Source organism: Rhinolophus hipposideros (assembly GCF_964194185.1).
Source record: "Rhinolophus hipposideros genome assembly, chromosome: 1".
In the NCBI taxonomy this organism is placed as follows: Eukaryota; Metazoa; Chordata; class Mammalia; order Chiroptera; family Rhinolophidae; genus Rhinolophus; species Rhinolophus hipposideros.
Genome location: NC_138047.1, coordinates 34,640,414 through 34,665,563, shown reverse-complemented (window position 1 = coordinate 34,665,563; position 25,150 = coordinate 34,640,414). Strand labels below are relative to the sequence as shown.

The 25,150-nt window shown below is 36.2% G+C and overlaps 1 protein-coding gene across 1 annotated transcript in view; it reads left to right on the top strand.

The window, feature by feature from the left end:
- GRXCR1 (glutaredoxin and cysteine rich domain containing 1) overlaps positions 1-25,150 on the top strand; it is a gene marked incomplete at both ends in the record, with an annotated part of 71,796 nt that overhangs the window by 44,845 nt on the left and 1,801 nt on the right. The window contains one exon of the mRNA XM_081052019.1: positions 15,675-15,740. Within this exon, the coding sequence (XP_080908145.1) occupies positions 15,675-15,740 (66 nt within the window). The remainder of the gene's footprint in view (positions 1-15,674; positions 15,741-25,150) is intronic.

Sequence of the window (25,150 nt, the reverse complement as noted above, 5' to 3'; positions counted from 1 at the left end):
TTTAGAAATCTGTTTAGAAATGTATATATTTTTTTCAAGTATGTTTTTAAAGATGAAATTTAGAGTCAAAATAATATCATTAAAAGGAAAATTATTATGGAAGTGAAGTGGAAATTTGATTTATAAATCCTGCTTTATATGCAATGTCACAGAAACCTATCTCTAACATAAATAAAGTTACAGTCATCTGTCCCCGTGACTTGTGGTTTGCTCTGCTGTGGCTAGTACTGTCTGATTAAAACTACACATTATGGCAGGGCAGAAATAGCTTTGGTTACAAAATGACAGGGAACAAAGCAAAGACATAAATTTACTACAGTCAGTGCTATTTTATGACCCTAATAACTCATCTTTAACTTTTACCTAAAGTTACTTGGAGAATAAATCATCCTGGTTTTTCTAAGTTGTGCTTTTTGATATGTGAGCCTTTTGGTTTGCACAATGAAGAAATCTTGACTAATAATCTATATATTTGGAATATGTATTCTATAATTCTAGTAAAATACCATGATTTCCCAAAAATAAGACCTCGCTGGACAATCAGCTCTAATTCGTCTTTTGGAGCAAAAATTAATATAAGACCCGATATTCTATTCTATTCTATTATGTTATATTATATCATACCGGGTCTTATATGAAACCTGGTCTTATATTAATTTTTGCTCCAAAAGACTCATTAGAGCTGATTGTCTGGCAAGGTCTTATTTTTGGGGAAACATGGTAACAGATTTGCCTGTAACCAATTTTTATGTTTGCTTTAAAAGTTGTCAAGTATTCCTTTTCTTGTGAATTTATACAGCAAAACCAAAAATCCTACAAGTATAGATTTATTTTGGAGAACTGTCATCCTTATAGTGTGTAAAGATGCTCTGTAATGTAGCCTCCAAATTGCAATTATAAAAGATGGTAAAACAACATACTGATTGTATAATAATACAAACTCCAGTAAACACTATACATTTTATAAGTTAATATTTTATATGAACAAAACATACATATCAACAAAATGTGAATATCTTATAATTATCTCTTTCCTTACAATGGGATGGTCACCCTTGGTTACAATCTCTTGGCCACCAAGTATTTTGGATTCTACTTCCTGAATATTGTTTACTTCTATTCCTGTTCCTTAATTCCCACTACATTAGTTCAACCTCTTATCATGTTACATCTGTAGCACTTTGACAATTTGTTGAGTGATTGAATGACATACGCACTTTTTTGTATATAATTTAGGAATGTTTTAATTAATGAATATATACATAAATTCTATACTAATAGGAGACTATTATCCATAGGAATGATATACTTGGGGTTCATGATATCTTAAAATAGATTACTGAAAGTTGAAATTTGGATTACCTATATGCTATTTTTTCCTTTAAATTTTTTTTTTACCATCTGTGGGGAACTTGAAATATTTGGTGGTTATTATTTTTAAACTGTTTTTCATAGAAATATTGCTATATAACATTGTGATTGTGTAAATTTAAAGTGTACAACATGTCTTGATACATTCATGGTGAAGGTTATTACTGTTCGCAGAGTAATAGGCAAATTGCAATTTTTATGAGCAGAAACACTGTATATCTATTTACATAGGCAGTGTCCTGGATACTGTTCAAGCTCCAGCTAAAATTTATGGCTGAAGAGAGTCATGAAGATGTATTGAAAGTGTCTTTTATTGTCTGTATTTTCAGATGCTTTGACATTGGGTGGGCCTTGCTGACACTGGCGGGCATGTTCTCTCCCAGGATTATCTAATTCCTAGAGATGATGTGCCCTAAACTGTGCCTTTGATAGGCAAATCAACCAATCTAGAGCCCACACCCTCAACCATCTTCTCTACCACACTTAAGGCCACTACTGTGTTTCCCCGAAAATAAGACCGGGTCTTATATTAATTTTTGCTCCAAAAGACGCATTAGGGCTTCTGTTCTGGGGATGTCATCCTGAAAAATCATGCTAGGGCTTATTTTCTGGTGAGGTATTATTTTGGGGGAAACACAGTATCTACCTGGCCACTAGAGACAGTCCCTATACCCTAGAGCCCACTGAAATTATTCAAACTAGCCAATCATAAGCCAACTTACCCTGCTTTTCCTTGTCCTTCCTGTGGAAACCACAATAAAGGTTCTTGCCTATGTTCCCTCCCCCAACCCCTGCCTCCTGACCCAAACTGGTACTTTTCCATTTGGCTCCTGCATGGCCTGGCATGCCCCCTCTTCTTGAGGACAGAGTATGACAACTATCTTTTTTTTTTTTTTACTTTTATTTATTTTTAATTTTTTTTAAATTAATTTATTTATTTATTAGTTTCAGGTGTACAAAACAAGGTAATACTTAGACGTTCATCATTTATATCCCTCATACTGTGAACACCCCTCCCCCCATCCACTATCCCTCCGACCTCACACTGAACTATCACATTATATATATAAAATTATAGTTGGCATTCATTAATGTTTAGCTTTTGGTGTACAATGCCATGATCAGGTATCCACAGTATCCCTGAGGTGGTCTCCCAAATAGGACGCATGTCCATCGGATACCCAACAAAATCTTTACAACATTATAGAATACCTTCCCCAAATTAATTTTCAAAAAAACCCTGAGGCCATCTTGTGGTTACCAGCTGCTTCCAAATCCCTTCACCTTTCCCCTTATCCCCAACCCCCTCCCACACACCCATCTAACCACTCTCGGTTTTTTCTCTGCGTCCCCAAAACTGTCTCTGATTAGTTCATTCACATAGTCTTTTCTTTAGATTCCGCATATAAGTGAGATCATATGGTACTTGTCTTTCTCTTTCTGACTTATTTCGCTTAACAAAATGTTCTCTAGATCCATCCATGTTGCTGCAAATGATAAGATTTCTTTCTTCTCTATGGCTGCGTAATACTCCATTGTATAAATGTACCACAGCTTCTTAATCCAGTCATCTACCGATGGGCATTTTGGTTGTTTCCATATCTTGGCTATTGTGTAAAGTGCTGCAATAAACATAGGAGTGCATACAGATTTTTGAATTGGAGTTTTGGATTTCTCCGGGTAGATGCCTAGGAGTGGAATTACTGGATCATAGGGTAGTTCCATTTTCAGATTCCTGAGATACCTCCATACTGTTCCATAGTGGCTGCACTAATCTGCAGTCCCACCAACAGTGCACTAGCGTTCCCTTTTCTCCACATCCGCGCCAGCATTTGTTGTTTGTTGATTTATTGATAATAGCCATTTTGACTGGAGTGAGGTGGTATCTCATTGTGGTTTTTATTTGCATTTCTCTGATGGTTAGTGAGGTTGAGCATTTCTTCATATGTCTTCTTGCCTTCTGTATGTCCTTTTTAGAAAAATGTCTCCCCAAGTCCTCTGCCCATTTTTTAATTGGGTTGTTTGTTTTTTTGGAGTTGAGTTGAGTAAGTTTTTTATAGATTTGTGATATTAATCCCTTATCAGATATATCATTGGCAAATATCTTTTCCCATACAGTAGGATCCCTTTTTGTTTTATTGATGGTTTCCTTTGCTGTGAAAAAACTTTTTAGTTTGATGTAATCCCACATGTTTATTTTTTCTCTTACTTTGCTCGCGCGAGGGGATATATCAGTGAAAATCTTACTCCGGGTAATGTCCATGAAGTTTCTTCCTATATTTTCTTCTAGATATTTTATGGTTTCAGATCTTACATTTAAGTCTTTAAGCCATTTTGAATTTGTTTTTGTATATGGTGTAAGGAGGTGGTCCAGCTTCATTTTCTTGCATGTGTCCGTCCAGGTTTCCCAACACCACTTATTGAACAGACTGTCTTTACCCCATCGTACATTCTTGCTTCCATTGTCGTAGATTAGATGGGCATATAGGCATGGATTTACGTCTGGACTCTCTATTCTGTTCCATTGATCTATGTATCTATTTTTATGCCAGTACCATGTTGTTTTGATTACTGTAGCCTTGTAGTATAGACAACTATCTTTTCAATGGCAATCGTCTCTTGATCTGTTGGCCTCATCATATCTGAATAATAATAAAATCTACATTTTAAAATAGGAGGGAATGTAATACTTTTTTAAAAAGTGTACATTTATTGAATAGTTTGTGACAAGCACAGTGGTAAATGCTTTACGGGCAGAATCTCCCTAAATCCTCCCATCTTTATGAGGTAGATGCTATTACTCTACCATTTTACAAATAAAAGGACTGAAGCTGAGAAGTTAAGAAACCTACCCAAAGTTCCACAGCCAGGGAGTGATAGAGGAAAGTCTAGAACAAGGCTTTTGCAAGTAGAATCTATACTCTCAGACATCAAGCTCAAATATACTTTCTATCACTTGGCTGCACTCTGTCTAAAAAATCTGAATCAGCAAATTCATCCCCTTCACTTCATTTATACTTTTCCTCAATTAGCTGATTCTTTTCTTAATATAGAAATAAATGTGAAAGGAATGTATTGAAACTTCTACCCCATAGAGCAGGGGTTTCCAAACTTTCAACGTTTTTTACCAAGGGCCATATGTGGTAAAAAACACTAACAACCAGGGCCACTCACTTGAGGTAAAGTACGCATTGCCTCACCTGTTTTATTTAAGTAAACTAAATGTATTTTTGGAATTTGCTGCGGGTTAATTAACAATGGATTGTAGACCGCAGTTGGCCCTCAGGCCGCAGTTTTGACACTCCTGCCATAGAGAGTTCCATATTTTTATGTATCCAATGAATATGCCTTCTAATGAATTACTGCTTCTAATGTGCTTTCATTTCTCGTAGTTTATTTCATTGTTTTATTATTCAGTACATTATCATTTATCTATGGCCTTCTCATTAAATGGTTGGTATGACAAACAGTCATTTCATGGATAGCTTTTGTACTAGCTCATACTCTGAATAAGGGGACTGTATATTTACTCTCTGGATGGGTGAAACACATCTGCCTATATCCTTTAACAAGTGACCTATATTTCCACCATTTGCTTCTTTGCTTCACAGGAAGTAAAATAGGAGATACACAGGTCAGAACTTCACCCCATAGGTTTGCCTGTCCTGATGGCATAAACGAAGTGCTGAAATAGTCTATGAGGTATAAGAAATTACAAGTTCTAAAATCTATGTTATTTATCACCTACCATCACTGAACATTAAACAAAATTTATAATACGTTACTATCATGTGTTTGAATATAATAATAAAAGTAATCGTAGTAACATATTATTTATTAAGCACTTACTATGTTCTATATTAAACTGTGGCTTAACATGTTAGTATCATGCATTATTCTCAGACTATCTCTTCGAGGTTTATGTTATTTCAATTTATGTATGTATGTATGTATGTATAATATGTATGTACTCATATGTATGTGTGTATTTATAAATGAAAAAAATGAAGTTCAATGAAGAAAAGCATAGACTTTGGAGCCAGGTAGATCTAGATTTGAATCTTGACTCTGCCAAATGTTATCTGTACGATGATCTGGAACAAGTGCTCTTATAACACTGTGCTTTTATAATCTCTTTGAGTCTCAGTTTCCCTATTTTTAAATCTGAAGGTTTTAAAAGACAACATTCAGGGATGCATGAAGATTCAATGAGTGATACTTATAGAGCATGTGGCTAATGGTAGGTGCTCAGGAAACTTCCCCTTAGCAAAGAGGCTTCTCCTTTCAGTCTGCTACTGTCTCATTGCTCAAAACCTCTCCTCTCACATCCTATAAGAACGGTCCTCCTCTTTACATAAGAAAGTGTACAACATTCCATTTTCAACTAGAACTAGTATATTTATTCCTTTCCTTCTCCCAGAATTACCCGCTTATATTATATAAGCTTGCATCTGAAAACTACCTGTTGATTACTCTAAAATACTTTTCCGTAACTATAAAAAATGTGTGTATATAATTAAAAAAAAAAGTACAGTCCTTCTGGCATTGTCCTACCCACTGAAACAGCTAATATCCTTAGGAGATGAATCACGGAAGCCTTGTAACTTGGAGCAAATCCCAAGCTTGCATTCTTTGGAGGACACAGAGGCCAGGACAGAGGGAGAGGACACAGGAGCCACCAGGCTTTCTTCTCATTCCATGTTTAGAGACCTGAGTTTTTGCAGCCTCCCTGAACTTGCCTACACATTCAATTCCTCAATTTTCTTCTCCAAACAGGAGACAGTCTGATAGGAAGAGATCCTGGAGAAATGGAGGAAAAGAATCTTAAAATTTCTACAAAAAATCTCTCTGTGCAAGGTTATTATTGCCACCCTGGTTTACTTCTTTTCCAAAATCTTGTAGCTAAGAAAAAAATACCTTAAATTTTGGGTGGTACCCAAGAGTTTGTGCTCCATCTCTCTAATGTCATCCTCATCCTATCTCTATCTCTTTGTCTTTCTCTCTCTCTCTCTCTCTCTCTCTCTGTCTCTCTATCTATCTTTCTATCTCTCTATCTATCTATCTATCATCTATCATCTATCTCTATCTATTATCTATATTAATTATAGGTTATTGGTTCAAGCAAGGTGGGTATTTGTCTCTCAGATAAGCTTGAGTTGTTGGTGGTAGAGGGGTATAGATCTCTCTGCTCCATGAGTGATCCTTCTATCTGTTGCACCACCCCCTCAGTCCTCACCCCATGGTTAAACATGGCTCAACTTCATCATATGTTTTTCTAGCTTGTTAAAAGGCAAAAAGAGTAAGTATCGGATGATCAGCTTGTTTTTAAGAGTATGGTCTGGTTGCTATACACATCACTTCTGCTCCCATCTCTCTGGCAAGGACTTAGTCACAGAGCTATATCTGACCATGCAGGATAACTGAGAAGAACAGTCTTTCACTATATGCTATGCCCAAGTAAGTTTCAGAGGATTTTGTAATTAAAAAGGAGAATGGAGAATCGATAGTGACAGAGGGATAGAGGTAGTTAGGATTCTTTGCACATGATAAATAGAAGTAGGATAGTCCCAATAAGAGAAGGGTCACTACAGTTGATTTTTAAAAAAGAAAACAATTGACAATGAGTCTTTCCAAAAGGATCGTTGGAATTAAGCTCAATGGAAAGTCCATTACTTCTACTAGTCTGTTGAAAATAATAAGAATAAACAAATATTATTCTTGTTACCAAGGCTCTTTGTTTGCCTGGTGCTATGCTAACCACATAACACGCATTATCTTATTTATTTCTTATAATTTTACATGCTAGAGATATTTTTTCTCTACATTTTATAGCTGAGAAAATAGGTTTTGAGGGGTGAAGTAACTTGCTCAAGCTCATATACTAAATAAGTAGCAGAGACAGAATTTAATGCATGGCTGTGTCCACAATTTTAACCCCAATGCTCCAACCTTCCCAACATATCTTGTTAGTTGCATGATTCATTTTCCTTCACCTTCGGAAGAAGATGAAGGAATCTACAGGGAGATTCTCATTCTTATTCTCTTGTTCTGAGGACACATAATAAATGGACTCAAACAGGGATCAACCCCAATAGAATGAAAGAAATCATCTGATTCATTGCTGGCTGTGCTGGTTACTTTCTGTTTTCCCTTCTAGATTGCTCTCCCCCTTCCTCTGGCCTGCTCTGTGACTCAGGAAGGCAAACTTTAGGACCGCACCACAGATACCTTTGTCCTCTGATTTCTAGTTCTTTCCCCATAACTTCAGTCATAGGGAGGCTAAAATGGGAAATCTGAGTAAGGCAGGACAGAGAGGTTGAGGTATTTATTTCCTCTGCTCCCTGAGGAGGTACGGTTTGGGCAGTCTCTGAGTTCCTCTCAGCCCTATTCTCATGGCTATATTTTTTCTTAAATTCTGTGGCAACAATACCTTCTCAATGAACTTGAGACCTAGGAGTAGTAATAGCTTCCTGTTGTTGCCAGCCCCTGGGTGCTTCATGGACCCTGTTGGTTTAGTTAATATGGTGCACACTTCTGTAGATGGGCCCTTCATCAGGCCCATCTAATAAATAATAGTAAACCAATAATAATAAATGCCTTAATAATAATAAATATCATCTGTTCCCTGCTGGGATCCTATAAGATGCATTGGGTTATTCTCATTAGTTTAAAAAACAAAAACAAACAAGCATTGTTAGACAACTCATGACTCTTTAGCATTGTAGTACCTTATAAAAATGGAATGTCTGTTTCATTTCATGGTCATGAACTTCAGCACATTGCAGAGAAATCTTTCCCGGTGGAAACTGGGGGAGACATCTTTAATCTTTTGGCAATTTTACTAAGGTAATAATATGAAAGATAAAGTAATTTTTATTGAATGTATAAGCTTCAGCGATGGATCCTTAGTAACCTATCCATGTCTAAACATCATTGGAGCCCATCTGGGATTAAGGCCCATTCAAGTAGGAGCTGAGTCCCAGTAATAAAATTTTAATTGACATTTTGATCAACTAATTATATTTCTCAATTACTCTCACCATTTGATTCTTACTCAAATATTTCTCCTGCTGAGTGATTAAATATCTGTATTGTCCCAGAAAAAAAAAATCAACTCAATTTTTTTCAGCAATATTGGTCACTAACTATCCTCAGTTTTTCACTCTTCAGAGGGTCCTAGCTGAAAACTCATTAAGTCTCCCATAATAAAGAATGTTTTAGCCATTCAAAAATGTAGCTGAGAAGTTTTATGGTCTGGAAAATCCTCAAATTTTATACCAACTTTTCTTTTTTAATATATCACAAAATTGAGTCTTTTTCCAAGTATTTTTCATGAGACCTCCCTTTTTATATTACATTCTTTTCCACTTTATGGTAATATCATCCAACAACAATGTAAAACTTTTGTAGACCTCCATTTATCTTTTATTAGTTATTGACTCTAGAGAGAGAATGTTTGTGGACCAATGCTCAACATTGATTCTAAGTTATAAATGCTGTCAGGGAGTTCAATAATAATAATAATAATAATACAATTGCTATTTATTGAATTCCTACTATGTGTCATGAAGTGTTCTAGACTCATATATCATTTCATGTAACCCTTATGACACTGTAAACATTATTATACCCACTTTATAAATGAGGAAGCTGAGCCTTAAAGAATTTATGTTAGATGTTCAAGTTAAATTAATTTGTAAGTAGAGGCATTAGAATTTAATCCAGAGTCTTATTCACAAAGCTTTTGCTGAGCTTAACCACTGCATTCTAAAAATTAGTTTATGCAAAGAGAACTTGATGGCACAGTAGACAGCCATCTTAAATCTATTAAATAGAACAGTCTTCTGGCTTCTAACTCAACCCACCATCTTATTCTTTTTTTTAACATGGATATTACTTTTATATAATTTGATATTAGTTTTAAAGAAACAAGAGAAATGGCCTTCTGCAATAAAGAAGAGAATAATATATCCCCATGATCACCAATTTTGATGATATGGCTTTTTAATTTCATTATAAACAGTATCAAGGCTGGCCTCCACAGGAGATTGTTCTTTACAGATACACTGAAAAAAGTGGTTCACTATTAATTACATACAATGAAAATCACTTTTTTTGAAGGGCATTTTCTAATAGCCAAAGGCCTGTGTTACATAATTGCACAAAACAAGTCACCTAATTTAGTTAATTTTGCCCTTAATTCTTTCTGCCAGGGAGACACGAAAGCTATGCTATGAGATTGTCCATGGAGCCTTCACCATGCTTTTTAAGACACTGGTTGGATATTGCTACACCTGCTTTGATCATTTTCCAGGCCTAAGTGTTTCGCGGAGAACTTTAGGGCCTCCATAGCATTTGTTCAGAACTGATTGCTGAAGTAAATTTTGACTTTGTCAGCAGGACTCAGGTGGCCAGTCTCCAGGGTGGGTGTAACCTTCCATTCTAGTGGGCATGGCAGCCACAGCAACAAACATTTATGGAGCACATCCTTTGGCAAGCATCATGCTAAGTGCTGGTTGAGCTCCTTGAACGCCAACTCTGCCATCTGCTCTCCTGATTACACAGCAGAAGGCTTCTGTAGCAGCCAGCACTGGGCAATCCTAGCCTCCTGGTCTGCAGCAGAAAGTACATCCTCCGGGGGCTAGCTCTTCATTTCCCATCAAGTGCCCAGGTGAGAAAAGTGGTGTTTAAGGGAGATCATTTACACAGTGTTCATCCCTTTCACTCCTCTAAGAATCTGGCATTCTATCAAATCATTAGCTTGGTCCTTTGCAGATCTACCTCCACCAAAGTACATTTGATTCATGACCTTGCTTGGTTTTCCTTTTTAAATCAGCAGTCATTATAAGCAATAGCCATTTGGAATTTCATGCTGCATTTACTACAAAAAGGCTGAAGGTATAAACACAGCAATTACTTACTGAATACCTATGATGCACCACACAAAGTGCTAAGTCCTTGAAGTTGTAGCCTCTGTAATTGCCGCTGGGCTTGCTGTGCAGTGGGGTAAAATGTGGTCTGCGAGGAGGGAATGACGGATTATTGTCTGGGAAAATCAAAGGAGCTTCATTGAGAAGGTAACATGTCAGTTGGGTTTGGAAGCATGTCTCAGGGTTTTCCAGGAGAGGATGGTGGGGAAAATAGAAGAAACTGTGAGCCAAGGATGGAGCATGTGTACAGGCATATTATCTCATGGGAGGACCAGGAGAAAGGGAGAAATTCAGGAGCATATAGTGTTAAAGGAAAAAGCTGGAAAGGTTGAAGCAGCCAGGTAGTGAAGGCCTTTGTAGGTCATGATAAGGAGTGTGGGTTTCATCCCAGTCACTGGAAGATGTTCCAGAGCGAAATAAACGGTAGAAAGGCAGTTAGTTATGTGAGAGGGAAAAAGAGTCTTCTTTAAGCCAGCAGGAGGGGTGAAAACTTGTGCTGTTTAATTCAACAGGCAGTTCTGTGATGGCATTTATGTAGAGACTATATTTTTATGGTTAATTAATTAAAAAGCAAGATTACTATTTATTATATCTGCCAGTTCATCTAAAGTCTTATGTACGGCATTGCATTGCATTGAATTGCACTGTGCTAAGAAAAACTGTTTCAACTGAGGAGCTGAGGAGAATTAAATTTAAGGCTCAATCATAGCTATCATTTTGAGATTTATTTAGGGCATTTATTATTTCCTGAATTACTATTCAAATTTTATTTTATTTTATCATTGTGTGGATCTTTTATTATAAGTTGCTTTCTTAGTAAGATAAAGTAGTGTGTGAATAAATGCAACTAAAAAAAAATAAAAAAAAATATATAATATGTATATACACAATTACATTTTGTGTTTGCTTTTGGTTAGAGAGAACATTTTTCTAGTTCTTCTGGACCTCTCAGAAATGTCAGGTCAATAGTTTTCAAACACTGGTGTTCCATGTGGAAACCAGAGTCTGTATGTCAACATGGAAATATTTCAGCATGGAGATAGCTTAAATCTTTATGTGTGATTTTAAACAATTTTTGAGGAAAAAATATTTAAATGTTTGCATTTATTTTATTTGTGTATTTATTTATTCATTTTTTGATAGTGGTGTTTGGAAATCCTTGACCTAGCAACTCGTCCCAGACATCTAGAAGTGTGTGCTAAATATAAGCTGCTTTATACCAATGTATGATTTTTTTCAGCTTATTTTTAAAATAGATTGCTTAAAATATAGCCTGGCATCTTACCCTTCAGTGCACTGATCCAAAATACTATGCAGAATATGATAAGAAGTTTCATTTTCTTATTTTGAATGAATGGAAAGTGACCACAAAGGGTCATGTACATATAATGTTTGGTAACCTTATTGCCCTGATTAATTTCTTCCCTATTCGATCTATTTGCTCAGTTAACTGTTATTCTTTCTAAAGATTATTTAATGATGACAATGGAGATAGCTTTCCCTAAACTTCATGATTCAGTTACATAGGTTAAATTCACCTTATTATATGCTTTCATAGCATTTTGTAAACAATTTCTGTTTAGTATTATAAACCTGAGAGTAGCCCCAGGTCTCTGTTTTTCTACCAGAAATGTACCAATGCATTTCATAGCATTTTGTACCATTTTTTACCAATGTACTTTTTGTAATTATAAGTTTACATTTATTGATGTGATCTTTTGCTTCACATCTATCTCCTCCAAAAGATTCCCTCAGGAATAGGGAGACTTTTTCTTTCCTATTGTTATATCTCTTACACTCAGCACAGTGCCTAATGGGGGCTCAAAAGAGTGTTGACTGTGGGAATGAATGAGTAGACGTATGCATGAATATATATAGTGGCACACTTTGCACCTACACAGATCAGAAATGGAAGGCAAGTGTTCTGGAATCCTAGTAAGCAGAGGAGTGATTTCTTTTCTCACCTTTTTCTTGTTCTTGAAAGGTCTGAATCTCTTCTTTGGTGATCCATGTATGAAAAAAGATTATGTAGACTGTCTGATCTTTGAGATGCTGGTTACATGTAAAAAAAAGTGATGCTTCACATGTCACAGCCCATTGCTCAGAATTTTAAGGTGGAAAGTATTGACTGAGAAGAGAGCTAATTTCATGTATGGAAGGGTAATGAAATAGGTCCTTTCCTGGCATGTACAGCATATTAGAAATAACTGAATGAGGCGTAGTGCTGAGATTTTAAAAAAGAACTGGGATGTTTTGTAGCTTCTCTGGCACATCTATTCTGTTTGGAGTCATTGTGATGAAAGCTTTCATGCATTTGATCTCCTTGGGCACCTACTCGACAGGGAGTCCTAACCACACACTCTCATGTGCCTCAGAGTAGCATTTACCTGTACCACTTTTTCACAGATACAATTATGTTATATCAGAGCAGGCAGTGTACATGGCACAGTGGAAAGAGCATAGGTTTTTGAGTCAGTACAACCTGAATTCTAGATCTGGCAGGCTTTATACTGATTAACTGAAAGGCTCTGGGCAGGTTCCTTATTCTCTTCAAGCTTTAGTTTCTTCATTTAAAAAATGACAATAATAATGCTTACTTTGTACCAATTATTAAAAGAGCCATGTCTGTAAAACACTTAACATATCACTATTATCATTATTTTCAGGATTGAATTAATATTTTAGAAAAAATGATTATGAATCAATTGAGAAATATACTAGAAATTTTTCATAGGTATCTTGGAAATCTTGGTAAACTATACCAGATAACAAAATGATTAATTGAATGTAGAGTTATATTTAAAAACTAACAAACTCATATCTGACATTCTTAGCTAAATACCATTCAGGAAAATATTATTTCCTAAGGCTATCAGTACTTAAGAAAATACACTCTCTTTTGTGGACCCAAGGGTTTCTTTAAAGGCCAAGTAATAATCAAAAGGCAATAGAAAACTGTAGGATATGAGGCTTTTGGAATATGTAAATGTAGGGCAGAGCAGGGCAGATTGAGAGCTACCCTGATAAATGCCCCAGGCCTCAGGAGGAGAGGAATCTAATTGTTCCCAGAAACTTGCCGACTAGGCTGAGATCCCCATCCTGTTGGGGCTGCTCAGGAGCAGGGAGGGCACCCTCTGATTTCTTTGTCCTACACACAGGATCTTGCACTGAAGTTTGGCAAGGACAGGGTCAAGTGGAGCACATGGAAGTGGAAACCAGTGAGGAATTGGGGGATTTGGCCTACAATTTCTGTTTAGTATGTGGCATAGGGTCAGAGGAGTCCTCCTAAGGAAAGGACCTGAGGGCTGGCCAGGTAGAGTTGTGGGTGATGGCCATGTTGAGTAGCAGCATTTGAGAGAGGGACCTGGGAGAGTAGCCCCAGGTCTCTGTTTTTCCACTTTGAGCACTTGGTACACCACCTGGGCACTAGACACCCAGTGTCTTGAAGAGCAATGACCATCATGCCTTTAGGTAAATTGGTTGAAGTGGGCAAAGCCTGCATTTCTCCTGAAACTTGGAATCTACTTCCATAGTGGTGATGGTGCTGGGATTATTTGACTGAGGCCCAGTAACCTGCATGTATTTAAGGATAATGAGGTAGTCATTTGCTGGCCTTTGCATTGTATTCTAAACAATTGACTAAAGCATACTGACTGTTGAGATAAGAGCTGGAAAGGAGATGCGTAGTAGCTTCTCTGGTACATTCATTTTGTTTGGAGTCTTTGCAGTGCATTTTCTTTCATTGAAGAAAAATGACTCATATTTTCTCCTTACTGCTTGAGTTCATGGACCAAATTCCCTAGGGGCTTTTCCCATTAAAAGAAAAAGAATGTAGCAAAAGTAAAATATTACCAGATATTACTACGTTTTAGACTTTAATGTTTTATTTTGATGCTTTTGTTACCTTTGTTCTCAGTTTAGGTGTTTCACGTTTGTATTCCTGGCAAAAGTACCCACAAATAAAAGAATATAACCTGCCTCGTGGAGCTATATATATTCTCTATAGCCCTGTGTATTCATTCCTAGTGCTTTTTAATATATCAAGTTGACATTTCTGATGGTGATTAAAATGACGTGAATTATATAAGATAAACCAAAGTAAAATGAAACCCAGAGCTAAAGGCTCCTATACATCACAACAGTAATTGGCTAACCTATTTTAGAAACCATCCAATCTTCACGGTTGAGATCAAATGCCACCAGCTTCAGAAATCCTTCTCTTCCCTCAGTAAGCTGATCACCCCCACCCCAGCCCGTTGTGATTTCCTAGCTTGCCCTTTTTCTGCATCATTCATTTGGCACTTATTTTCCACTCTACACTGTGGGCTACTTTGTTTTGTGTTTACGTAAAGATATAACCTCCTTAAGAACTAGGACCTTTTTGTTTTTTAAGTAAGTCTATGTTTTCCACCCTGCCCTGCACAAACAGAGATCCAAAAAAAATATTTATTGTTTGATGATATTATACCCTGTTTTGATTAATCAATAGCGGATTCAACATTTTGTGCTGGGGATATGATGTGAACAAGGCAGATGTAGTCTCTGCCTTTGATGAGAAATAACTACCCCAAGTTCTCCTTCTTCCCTCGCCTGTGACTGACTATCCATTGGGAAGTAGAACGAAAGAATGTAAGAAGAGGCTCGAAAGGAAAGAAAAATGTGGTCGTTAGAAGAAACTTAAGTTTGTTGGAAAGTGCATACATTGCCCCCATTCTTGTTTTCATGGTAAAGTTTTAGAAGTTAAAAACATTGGTTTTGGAGTAAGTCCCCTGCCTATGTTCAAATTCGCACTCTGCTTTCTTTCTTGGTGACCTTGAAATGATTTAATCTCTACTATTAACAGAGTCCACCACATCAAATTAAGTGACGTTGGGTTCCTAGCTCAGAGGACATGTGCTTAATTAGTGTTGGTGGTTATTAATATTATTATTACTAGTAGCTGCTGTTAGCTTTGCATGCATCATTCAATGGAAGGCCATGTTCACACTGCTTGGAATAAGAGGGCAGAGACAGCCCAGCCTGGGAATTGGTCAAAGGCTTCGTTTTCCAGATGGTAGAACCAGCTTCAGGCTCCTCGAACAACCCTGGAGGGTGTGCTGGAACCTGTCATGTCTGGACTTCACCTGACAGTTGTGCACTTTCCTGTTGGCAGTCCTCCTCTTGCCCACACTAAGCCTTACTAGGTGGGAGAATATGTGAAAGGGGGAAGAGAATTTCTTCTCTTCTTTGGCCTCCTAGTTGTAAGTTTGCTTAGATCTGAAGAGAAGAATTGTGTTGTGTTGTTTTTTGGTTAAATTTTCCTGGCTAGAACTTTGTTTTCTCCAATACTAACAAAATGGATTTTCTTTTCCCCCCACCCTCTCTTGTTAATAGGGTGCTGAGAAAATTTTGTCAATGAATGAATCAGGAGAACTGCAAGACCTCTTAACCAAAATTGAGGTAATTGTGCTTTTAGCAACTTGTTTTTAGTAATCAAAATGTTAAACACGTTCTGATTGTAATTGAGTTTTCCTAATTGCATTTCCCCATGTTCTTACAAATATGTAACAGGATACATGTGGCAGTTTTAATTTGATGTCACCTGCCATTAAGTTTGTTCTAGCTAGAGTGACTAGCTAGAGTGTTAGCTTCAACAACTTCATAGCATTAGGTGAAAATTTCAGTCAGCTTTTATTAGAGCCTAATTCTCTGTGCTAGAGATGACGTTGATGAGGTGTTTTGAGTCACTTGTCTTAAAACACATTTAAATTTTTTTATTTAAATTATTTTATTTTTCTCATGGACCAGCTCATCCATCATTTCTAAAGATCTCAGAAAAAGTTATTTGTCCAAAAGTGCACATTTTAATTTTGTTCCTATACTGAGTAGTACTGCACCAGAGAAATGCTTATTCAAATATGCAATGTACATAATCAATATGCAACTTGAAAGCCCTTAATACCTCTCTGTTAAACTATTTGTCAGCCTATTTCTCTCTCTGAATGGAGGAAGATCATATATTTTATCATCCAAACTGGGACACGTTGAGAGTGAAAGGAGTGCATTAATAATTATTCTGGGACAGCAAAGATGAATCAGGACTTTCCCAGGCACACCAGGCAATTTGGTTACCTGGTATCAATGTGCCCCTACCGGATTGTCATGATCTAGTCTCTTTTGATGACCTTGTTTCTGATACTCTACCATGCCTTGTGCAGGCTCTTCTGTCTGCCTGGAATGCTGTTGTTCCAGTTCTTCATTTCCCTCCACCATTTTTGAGGCCCATATGCGGTATCCCTTTCCCAAATCATTCCCGATCTCTCCCAGCCTTGAAATCTGGTTAACTTGCTTTTTGTTGGGTGCTTTCTTATTGAAGTCTTTTGATTTTTGTGTTACTGTTCTTTGTCATGTCTCAAATGAACTATATGCTCCTTGGTTTTAGGCATCATGTTTTATTCAATTGTGACCTTGTCCTGAAGGACAAACAAAATGCGAGTGTGGACTTGATATTCTGAAACTCCTTTCAGCTCAAAAATCTGTATGGGTAGAGTTACTTCTTTTCTTATGTACTTGTACTCTACTCCAACTCCATTAATTTGGGTTAATGTGTATCTTTTTGTTTAAGTGATTTAACTTGGTTAATGTGTAGTATTGTTTTCCGTGCACTTTTTAAATTTATGTAAATGATGTTATTGAATATATTTAATGTTGTTGCAAATTAATTTGTCTAAGCACTATGTTTTTAGGTACCATTTATATTGCTGTGAGAACATTGAATCTATTTCTTCTAACTGCTGCATAATTCTTTATGACAGCACTGTTCAATAGATCGTTCTTCGCTGATGAAACCATTTTCTATCTGTACTATCCAAAATGGTAGCCACTGGCTGCATGTAGCTATTGAACTCTTAGAGTGTAGTTGGTATGACTGAGGACCTAAACTTTTAATCTTTTAAAATTTTCCTTGAATTAAACTTAAATCCAAATAGCTACATGTGACTAGTGGCTCCTGTTTTAGACAGTGTAACTCCATGAAGCCCACCATTTTTTATCTACCCACTTTTCCACTGATGGACAGACACTCAGATGTCCTCTAACTCTTTGTGTCAAACAAACAGTGCTGCAAGGAACAACCTTGAATATGTTCCCTGTGGATTTCTCTGGGAGTAGAAATTGTTGGATCAGAGCTTATGCACATACTAGGTTTTCCAGGTAGTGCCAGATGGCTCTCCGGAATGGTTGCACCATTCAATACTCCCTCCTATAGACAAAGAGGTTTTATATGTTCCCACATTCCTGATAATTATCTTACATTTTTCTCTGATTTACAGTTGTCTAATTTTTGCCAGGGTAGTAAGTATTGTTTTAATTTACATTTTTCTGATTGCCATCGAATTTGGACATTTCAATTGTATGCTTGTTAGATTTTTACCAATTCTTCTATACAATGTGTATTTTTATACCTTGTTCATTACATGCCTTGGAATTGCCTTTTTTGTTGTTGTTGTTGTTGTTGATTTTTAGAAGGTCCTTCTATATTCTAGATATTAATTTTCTGTTGGTTTCAGTTATTACAAAATTTTTTCCCTTTTTACAGCTTTTTTCATGGTATCATTTATTCAACAGAAATCCTTTAAATCCAAACCATCATTTTTTCTTATGTTTTATGCTTTTGAATTTTTATTTATGGAATGCCCTTTCATCTTAAGGTCGAAATGATATTGTCCCATGCTTTCTTTTATTAACTTTATAATTTTTCACACCTAGGTCATATAAAATCCAATTCTATTTTTTACATATGGTGGGCTAATTTCACAACATTACCTGCTAAATAATCTATTATTTCTTTATTGTTTTGTTGTGCCAATTTTATATTATAGTAAACCCCTTTATTTACTTGGGTCATTGTCTAAGCTCTTTAGTAAGTTCCACTGATCTATTTGTTTCACATTGTACAAATATCATACTGTATTTATTTCTGTGGTTTGATAACAACTTTTAGATTCTTATAGGGTGAATCTTCCTCATTAATCTTTTTAAAGATTGATGATTGAATTAGCTATTCATAGGCTCTTATTCCTTTGAGTCTGTAATACTTTAATTCTGCAGCTTGATTAACACCACTATGCTGTATTAACATAACCTTTATCTGTCAGCTCAAAGAATTTTAGAAAGAAGATTTTTTTTTCTCATTAAATCTGTCTCCATTCTACCAATAACATAAATAAGGCACAGATATGAGTATTTAAGACTGTTCTTAATGTGGAAAAGAATGGCATGGTATTGGCTTCTAATGCTACAGGAATTGTTAAGTTCTATAACTCTGTTGGGCAGTTTTGCCCATGTAACAAAATTGTTGGAGATTTTGAAGCCATCTAAGAAAGGCCTGAACTCTGCCTGTGAAGAGGGCTGGGGTTTAAGGCAAACTAACCCAAGTAATCTCCCTCCCGGGAGAAGCACCATTCAGGATGATGGCCCCTCTCAGTGGGGGGATGGCCATGGCATATTCAGAGACTACAGCCTCAAAGCACCACCTGTTCACTGGGGAAATCAGTCCATGTGCTCAGTCTGCCTTCCTCTGAGATCTGAACATCTTTTTAAGTAGGTTTATGGCAGTATATCCCATTGGGTTCAAGAATCAGATTCATACATTCAGGCTTGTACATTTCATATAAGCTACAAATTTCCTCTGTGTCTGCATTTTATTCATTGGCTTCTTTCCCAGCTCTGCAAATTGAGGACGCTAGACACTATAATTACCAAGTAAGATTCTGTTTATTGGCAGTTTGGTCAAACAGAGGTGTTTATTAGGGTCTTAACAAGCATTTGGTGAATTAAATTTTTGAATATAGTTTAAAGCAATATACATAGACAAAGCCGAACCATCCGAAGATGATTATATGTTTTGTGCACTCTTTCACAATTTGTTACATGGATTAAGTCTGCTTCAGATACAATCTGGGTGGTGAGGTTTATGGTCACAGAGACTCAGATAAGTTATTTCCTCTGTGGTAGAATACTTAAAAGACTTTCAAGCTCTTCTGGAATAGGATTGGAGGATCTTCAGCATAAGAAGGGCATTCATTTCCTGTGTTGAAGAAGACACTGAAGACTCGATCTTAGCATCCTATTTCTATATTAGATAACAGAAAAAAAACTCTTTATATTTCTGAAATATGGGTTTTTGCTGCAAAAGAAATCAATCTATCATTTATGAACTTTACCCTTTTATCCTTGTCCTTTGAACCTTTGTTAGACATATGGGACTTCCTGTGTACTTCAACTCCCATGACTGCAGTATGGAGTGGGCCTATTCAATGATCTGAGGCTGGGGTTAAGCGCAACCATTCAGAGAACAGGGAAGTACCTGGTTCACTGTACCACTGGCATATCCCTGATGTCTTGCACAGTGCGTGGCAAGTGGATACCCACTAGACATTTGTGGGATGGATGAATAAGTCTCAACCATTGAGTATCTATTTTTTAAAATTAATTAACCAATTAATCAATTAATTAAATTTTTGATTAAAGTTTATTGGGGGGATGATTGTTAGTCAAGTCACATAGATTTCAGGTGTACAATTCTGTAATACATTATCTATGTCTCACATTGTGAGTTCACCACCCAGAGTCAGTTCTTTTTCCATCACCATGTATTAGACCCCGTTTATCCTCTTCTAGAGCTGCCCTCACCCTCTGGTAATCCCTAAACTATTGTCTATGAGTTTTTGTTCTTTCAGTTGTTTGTCTTGCTCTTTTGTTGTTTTCAGTTTTATATACCATATATCATTGAAATCATATGGTTTTCTAACAAATGGTACTATTTCATCTTTTGTTATCACCAAATAGTGTTCCATTGAGTATATATACCAAAACTTGTTTATCCATTCATCTATCGAAGGACATTTTGGTTGTTTCCATGTCTTGGCCACCATAAATAAAGCTGCAATGAAATTTGGAGCACACTTGCCTTTATGGATAAATGTTTTCAGATTTTTCGGGTAGATACCCAGGAGAGGGATTGTTGGGTCATATGGTAATTCTGTTCTTAATTTTTTGAGGCACCTCCACACTGCCTTCCATAGCGGTTGCACCAGTCTGCATTCCCACCAACAGTGTATGAGGGTTCCTTTTTCTCCACAGCCTCTCCAACACTTGTTACTATTTGTCTTGTTGATGATAGCCATTCTGACTGGGGTGAGGTGATATCTCATTGTGGTTTTTATTTGCATTTCTCTGATGATTAGTGATGTTGAGCATTTTCTCATAGGTCTATTTGCCATTTGTATGTCCTTTTTGGAGAAATATCTCTTCAGGTCCTCTGCCCATTTTTCAATTGGGTTGTTTGTTTTTTTTGTTGTTGAGTTGTATGACTTCCTTGTATATTTTGGGTATTAGCCCATTATCGGAAGCACTGTTTGCAAAAATCTTCTCCCATTCAGTTGGTTGCCTCTTTATTTTGTCAATGGTTTCCTTTGTTGTGCTGAAGCTTTTAAGTTTGATATAGTCCCATTCATTTATTTTAGCTTTTACTTCCCTTGCCTTTGGAGTCAAATTCATAAAATGCTATTTGAACCCAAGGTCCATAAGTTTAGTACCTATGTTTTCTTCTATGCAGTTTATTGTTTTGGGTCTTTGATCCATTTTGAATTAATTTTGGTACATGGTGACAAATATTAGTTCAATTTCATTCTTTTGCACGTGGCTTTCCAATTCTCCCGGCACCATTTATTGAAGAGGCTGTCTTTTCTACATTGTATGTTTTTGGCTTCTTTGTCAAAAATTATCTGTCCATATTTATGTGGATTTATTTGGGGGTTCTCAATTCTATTTCATTGGTCTGTGTGTCTGTTTTTCTGCCAATACCATGCTGTTTTGAATATTGTTGCCCTGTAGTACAAGCTAAAGTCAGGGAGTGTGATACCTCCAGCACTGTTCTTTTTTCTTAGGATTGCTTTGGCTATTCAGCGTCTTCTGTGGTTCCAAACAAATCTGATGATTTTTTGTTCTATTTAAAAAATGCCATTGGGATTTTGATGGGCATTGAATTAAATCTGTATATTGCTTTGGATAATATGACCATTTTAACTATGTTGATTCTTCCAATACATGAGCACGGAATGTCTTTCCATTTCTTTGTGTCTTGTTCAATTTCTTTTACCATGTGGGGTTCATCCCAGGGGCACAAGGATGGTTCAACATATGCAAATCCATCAATGTGATACATCATGTAAACAAAATAAAGGACAAAAATCATATGATTATATCAATTGATGCAGAAAAAGCATTTGACAAAATACAACATCCATTTATGATTAAAACACTTAATAAAATAAGTACAGAAGAAAAATACCTTAACATAATAAAGACCATATATGACAAACCCTCAGCTAATCTCATAATTAATGGTGAAAAACTGAAGCCCTTTGCTCTATGTTCAGGAATACTACAGGGCTGTCCCCTATCGCCTCTACTTTTCAACATAGCGTTGGAAGTCCTCAGCAGGGCAATCAGGCAAGAGAAAGAAATAAAAGGCATTCAAATTGGGAAGTTAAATTGTCTCTCTTTGAAGATGACATGATGCTATATATGGAAAACCCTAAAGACTGCACCAAAAAGCTATTAGAAACAATAAACAAATGCAGTAAAGTTGCTGGCTACAAAATCAACATAGAAAAGTCCATTGCATTCCTATATACTAACAATGAAATCTCAGAAAAAGAAATAAAAAAACCTATTCCTTTTGCAATTGCAACAAAAAGAATAAATTACCTAGGAATAAACTTAACCAAGGATGTGAAAGACCTATATGCTGAAAACTATAAGACATTTTTTAAGAGTATCTATTTTTAAAAAGCCCTTTACCAAGAATATGTGAACAGAAAGAGATGAAAAGGAAGATTTTTCACTGCTTTTTTCTTGAATTCCAGTCCAAATGGGCATGCCTCTACTCAGACCACTATTCAGAGGAGTGGCATTCTACAGATTCAGTACTCTGTATGCTATTCTCAATCAAGTCTGCATGGTTTCTCACTTTGCTGGACACTGGAATACTAAAGGGCGACCCGTAGATTCCTTAGTTGCTTGAAGGTCAAAGCTCTGTAGTTGACCTTTTCAATGAAAGTAGAAGTCTGTTTTGTTGCTAATAATAATGACAATTGTTAATTTGTTATTCCCCCTTCCTCCAAGCTGGAACATTGTCTAAGTTTGGGGGCATTTCTTCACTCATTTTCCATTTTACCATAAGGACAGAACTATTATATCTATGAACGTGCTGTATTTAGGACACAGGAGCATCGGATATAAGACAGCTCTTTTTCTTCATAAGGAATTCTTTAAGCTGGTACCAGAGTTCCAATGTTAACAATAGTGCTCTTTGAAGGAGATGGCTAGGTATGACTGAATTTTTTATTTTTATTAGAAGAACAAATGGAGTGGATTGTACTGGCTGATGCAATGGGAATGGGGTTTCTGGAGGCAATGGAACGCTGTTTGAGCTTTATTGGGAGGCTTCAAGGCCCACTCTTACCCCAACCCCACTTGCGCTATAGTCATAGCATTTACCCCTTAACTGTTTCACATTTGGGAATCCTACGTAATATATTATTTGGGGAAAAAAATGGATGTAAATAAAGGTTGAAAGTACTGTTGAAGAGAAAAGACCACGGATTTTGCTCTTGAAAAGTTCTCCAATTTCCAGTTTTCTAATTCTCCTGTGACCTGAACATTTTTTTTTACTGATTAGAAGGCTTTGTTTTTCATTTGTCAAATGAGATAGCCTCTATTACATCAGGTTGGTGTGAGAATTGGGTATAGACACTACACACTATGTAAGCCATCCTTTTCCTTTTCCAAATTTGTGGCTGAAACAGCTCATTCTTCTTGAGAATGGCAGTGGCCTCATTATCTTTCTAACACTGTGCTCTAAGACATCAGAATTTACCCATGAATTGAAACACATTTACTCTCCCTTTCTCACAGTGGCTAGACCTTAAACCAGAAGACTAAATATAGAAGAGATGTTTAAATAAAATGACTGTAAAAATGATAGAAAATGGTTGTGTTATGTGACCACAAGCAATTTAGCTTGAGGTAGCAGTTAATAAAAATCCCTTCAAATAAAGACTTATTAATGAAATAATAGCTAACAATGACTAACCTTACTGAGCGATTACTATGTGCCAGGCAATATTCTATTCACTTTACATGAATTAATTCATTGAATCCTATCAACAACCTTTTGAGTGAAAGACATATCTCATAATAGCGTTGAATGGATTCTGATGACACTATTTTAGGATGGTCTTGGTCCATTTGTGATTCCCTTTAAAAACGACAGTTTAGCTTTTAGTAGTTATATACTAGTTTTATTTTAAGAAATTTATTTGCTCTGACTTGTGGATAGATTGTTAAGAAACAGCAGACTAATGATACTAGTGAATTTAACGTTTCATATTTTGGCCTTTTGAAAATAATCTTTGTCGGTCCTGTTGCAGACCTATGATGTAAAATAAATTTTAATTTTGTTGAGTTACCAGTTTGAGTTCTGTGTGTTATGACGCTGGATTTTGGAGCGAGTGACATAGCTAGTGAATGAGCCTTGGGACTGCCTATCACTCACTATTCATTCCATTTTGTTGTTTATCATCACAAACATATTTTCTGGGACAACCATATGCTATTCAAGAATTTGGTTATTGACAAATGTCTTGGATTATAGCAGGAGTTAATATTTGGCTAGTGTGCACTGATGCAGCTGTACTAGTTATTGAAAATATGAAAAGATAGATGTTTGTACTGGTTGTTAAGATAATTTATGCTGGCTGGTAAATAGCTGCTGTCTCACGATACCCAAACATCTCTCCTTTTCTCTGTCAACAACTCTACCATAAAGGTTGCCAGATAAAATGTGGGATGCCAACTTGCATTTAAACCTCAGATAAATTATGTTTAAGTATATCCTATGAGATATTTAGCACATACTTATTTATACAAAATATTATTTGTGGCCTATCTGAAATAACTGGGCATCCCATAGTTTTATTTGCAAAATTTGACAACCCTATTTCACTTGGCACCCAGACCTATTCATAGTCCAGCACTAATGGATGAAGTCCGGACTCTGTGGCCCTGCAGGTCTTTTCTCCATCTGTTTTGACTAGTTGGTGCTCTGCTGTAAAAGTCATTCCATATTTTTAATATAACATTATGGCATAGCTCTAATAAATGTCAAGGGTCTATCTATGTTATCATATTTTTTTCTAAAATTTGATATATTCATTTTTTAACTCATTTCCTTATATTCTCTTTCAAACTACATTCTTTTTCTATCACTGGATTTATTTTTACTCAAAGATTTTTTTTCTAAAGACATTTTAATATTATGCAAAATTGTAAGTCCAGTATACCATTTTTCTGTTAATTCCTGCACAAAGAAATGATAAAAACTCACCTATGAAATAACTGAATTGCTACGTACACACAAACTTTTTGGAAGAGTTTTGAGCCTCTGCAAACTTGATAAAGTTCCTTGTTTGTGTCATTCAGATTGGAAGACATTACTTTCATTATTATTATTATTATTATTATTATTATTATTATTATTATTTTTATGTGACCCAAAGAAGAACAAAATGCGCAGATTTTTTAAATTAAAATTTATTACGGTGACAATGGTCAACAAAACTATATAGGTTTCAAGTGTACAATTCTGTAATACATCATCTATATATTGCATTATGTGTTCACCACCCAAAGTCAGTTCTCCTTCTGTCACCATATATTTAACCCCCTTTACCCTCTTCTACCATCTCCCCTCTCTCTCTATCCTCTGGTAACCACCATTACTTTCCATCAAAGTAATTCTATGC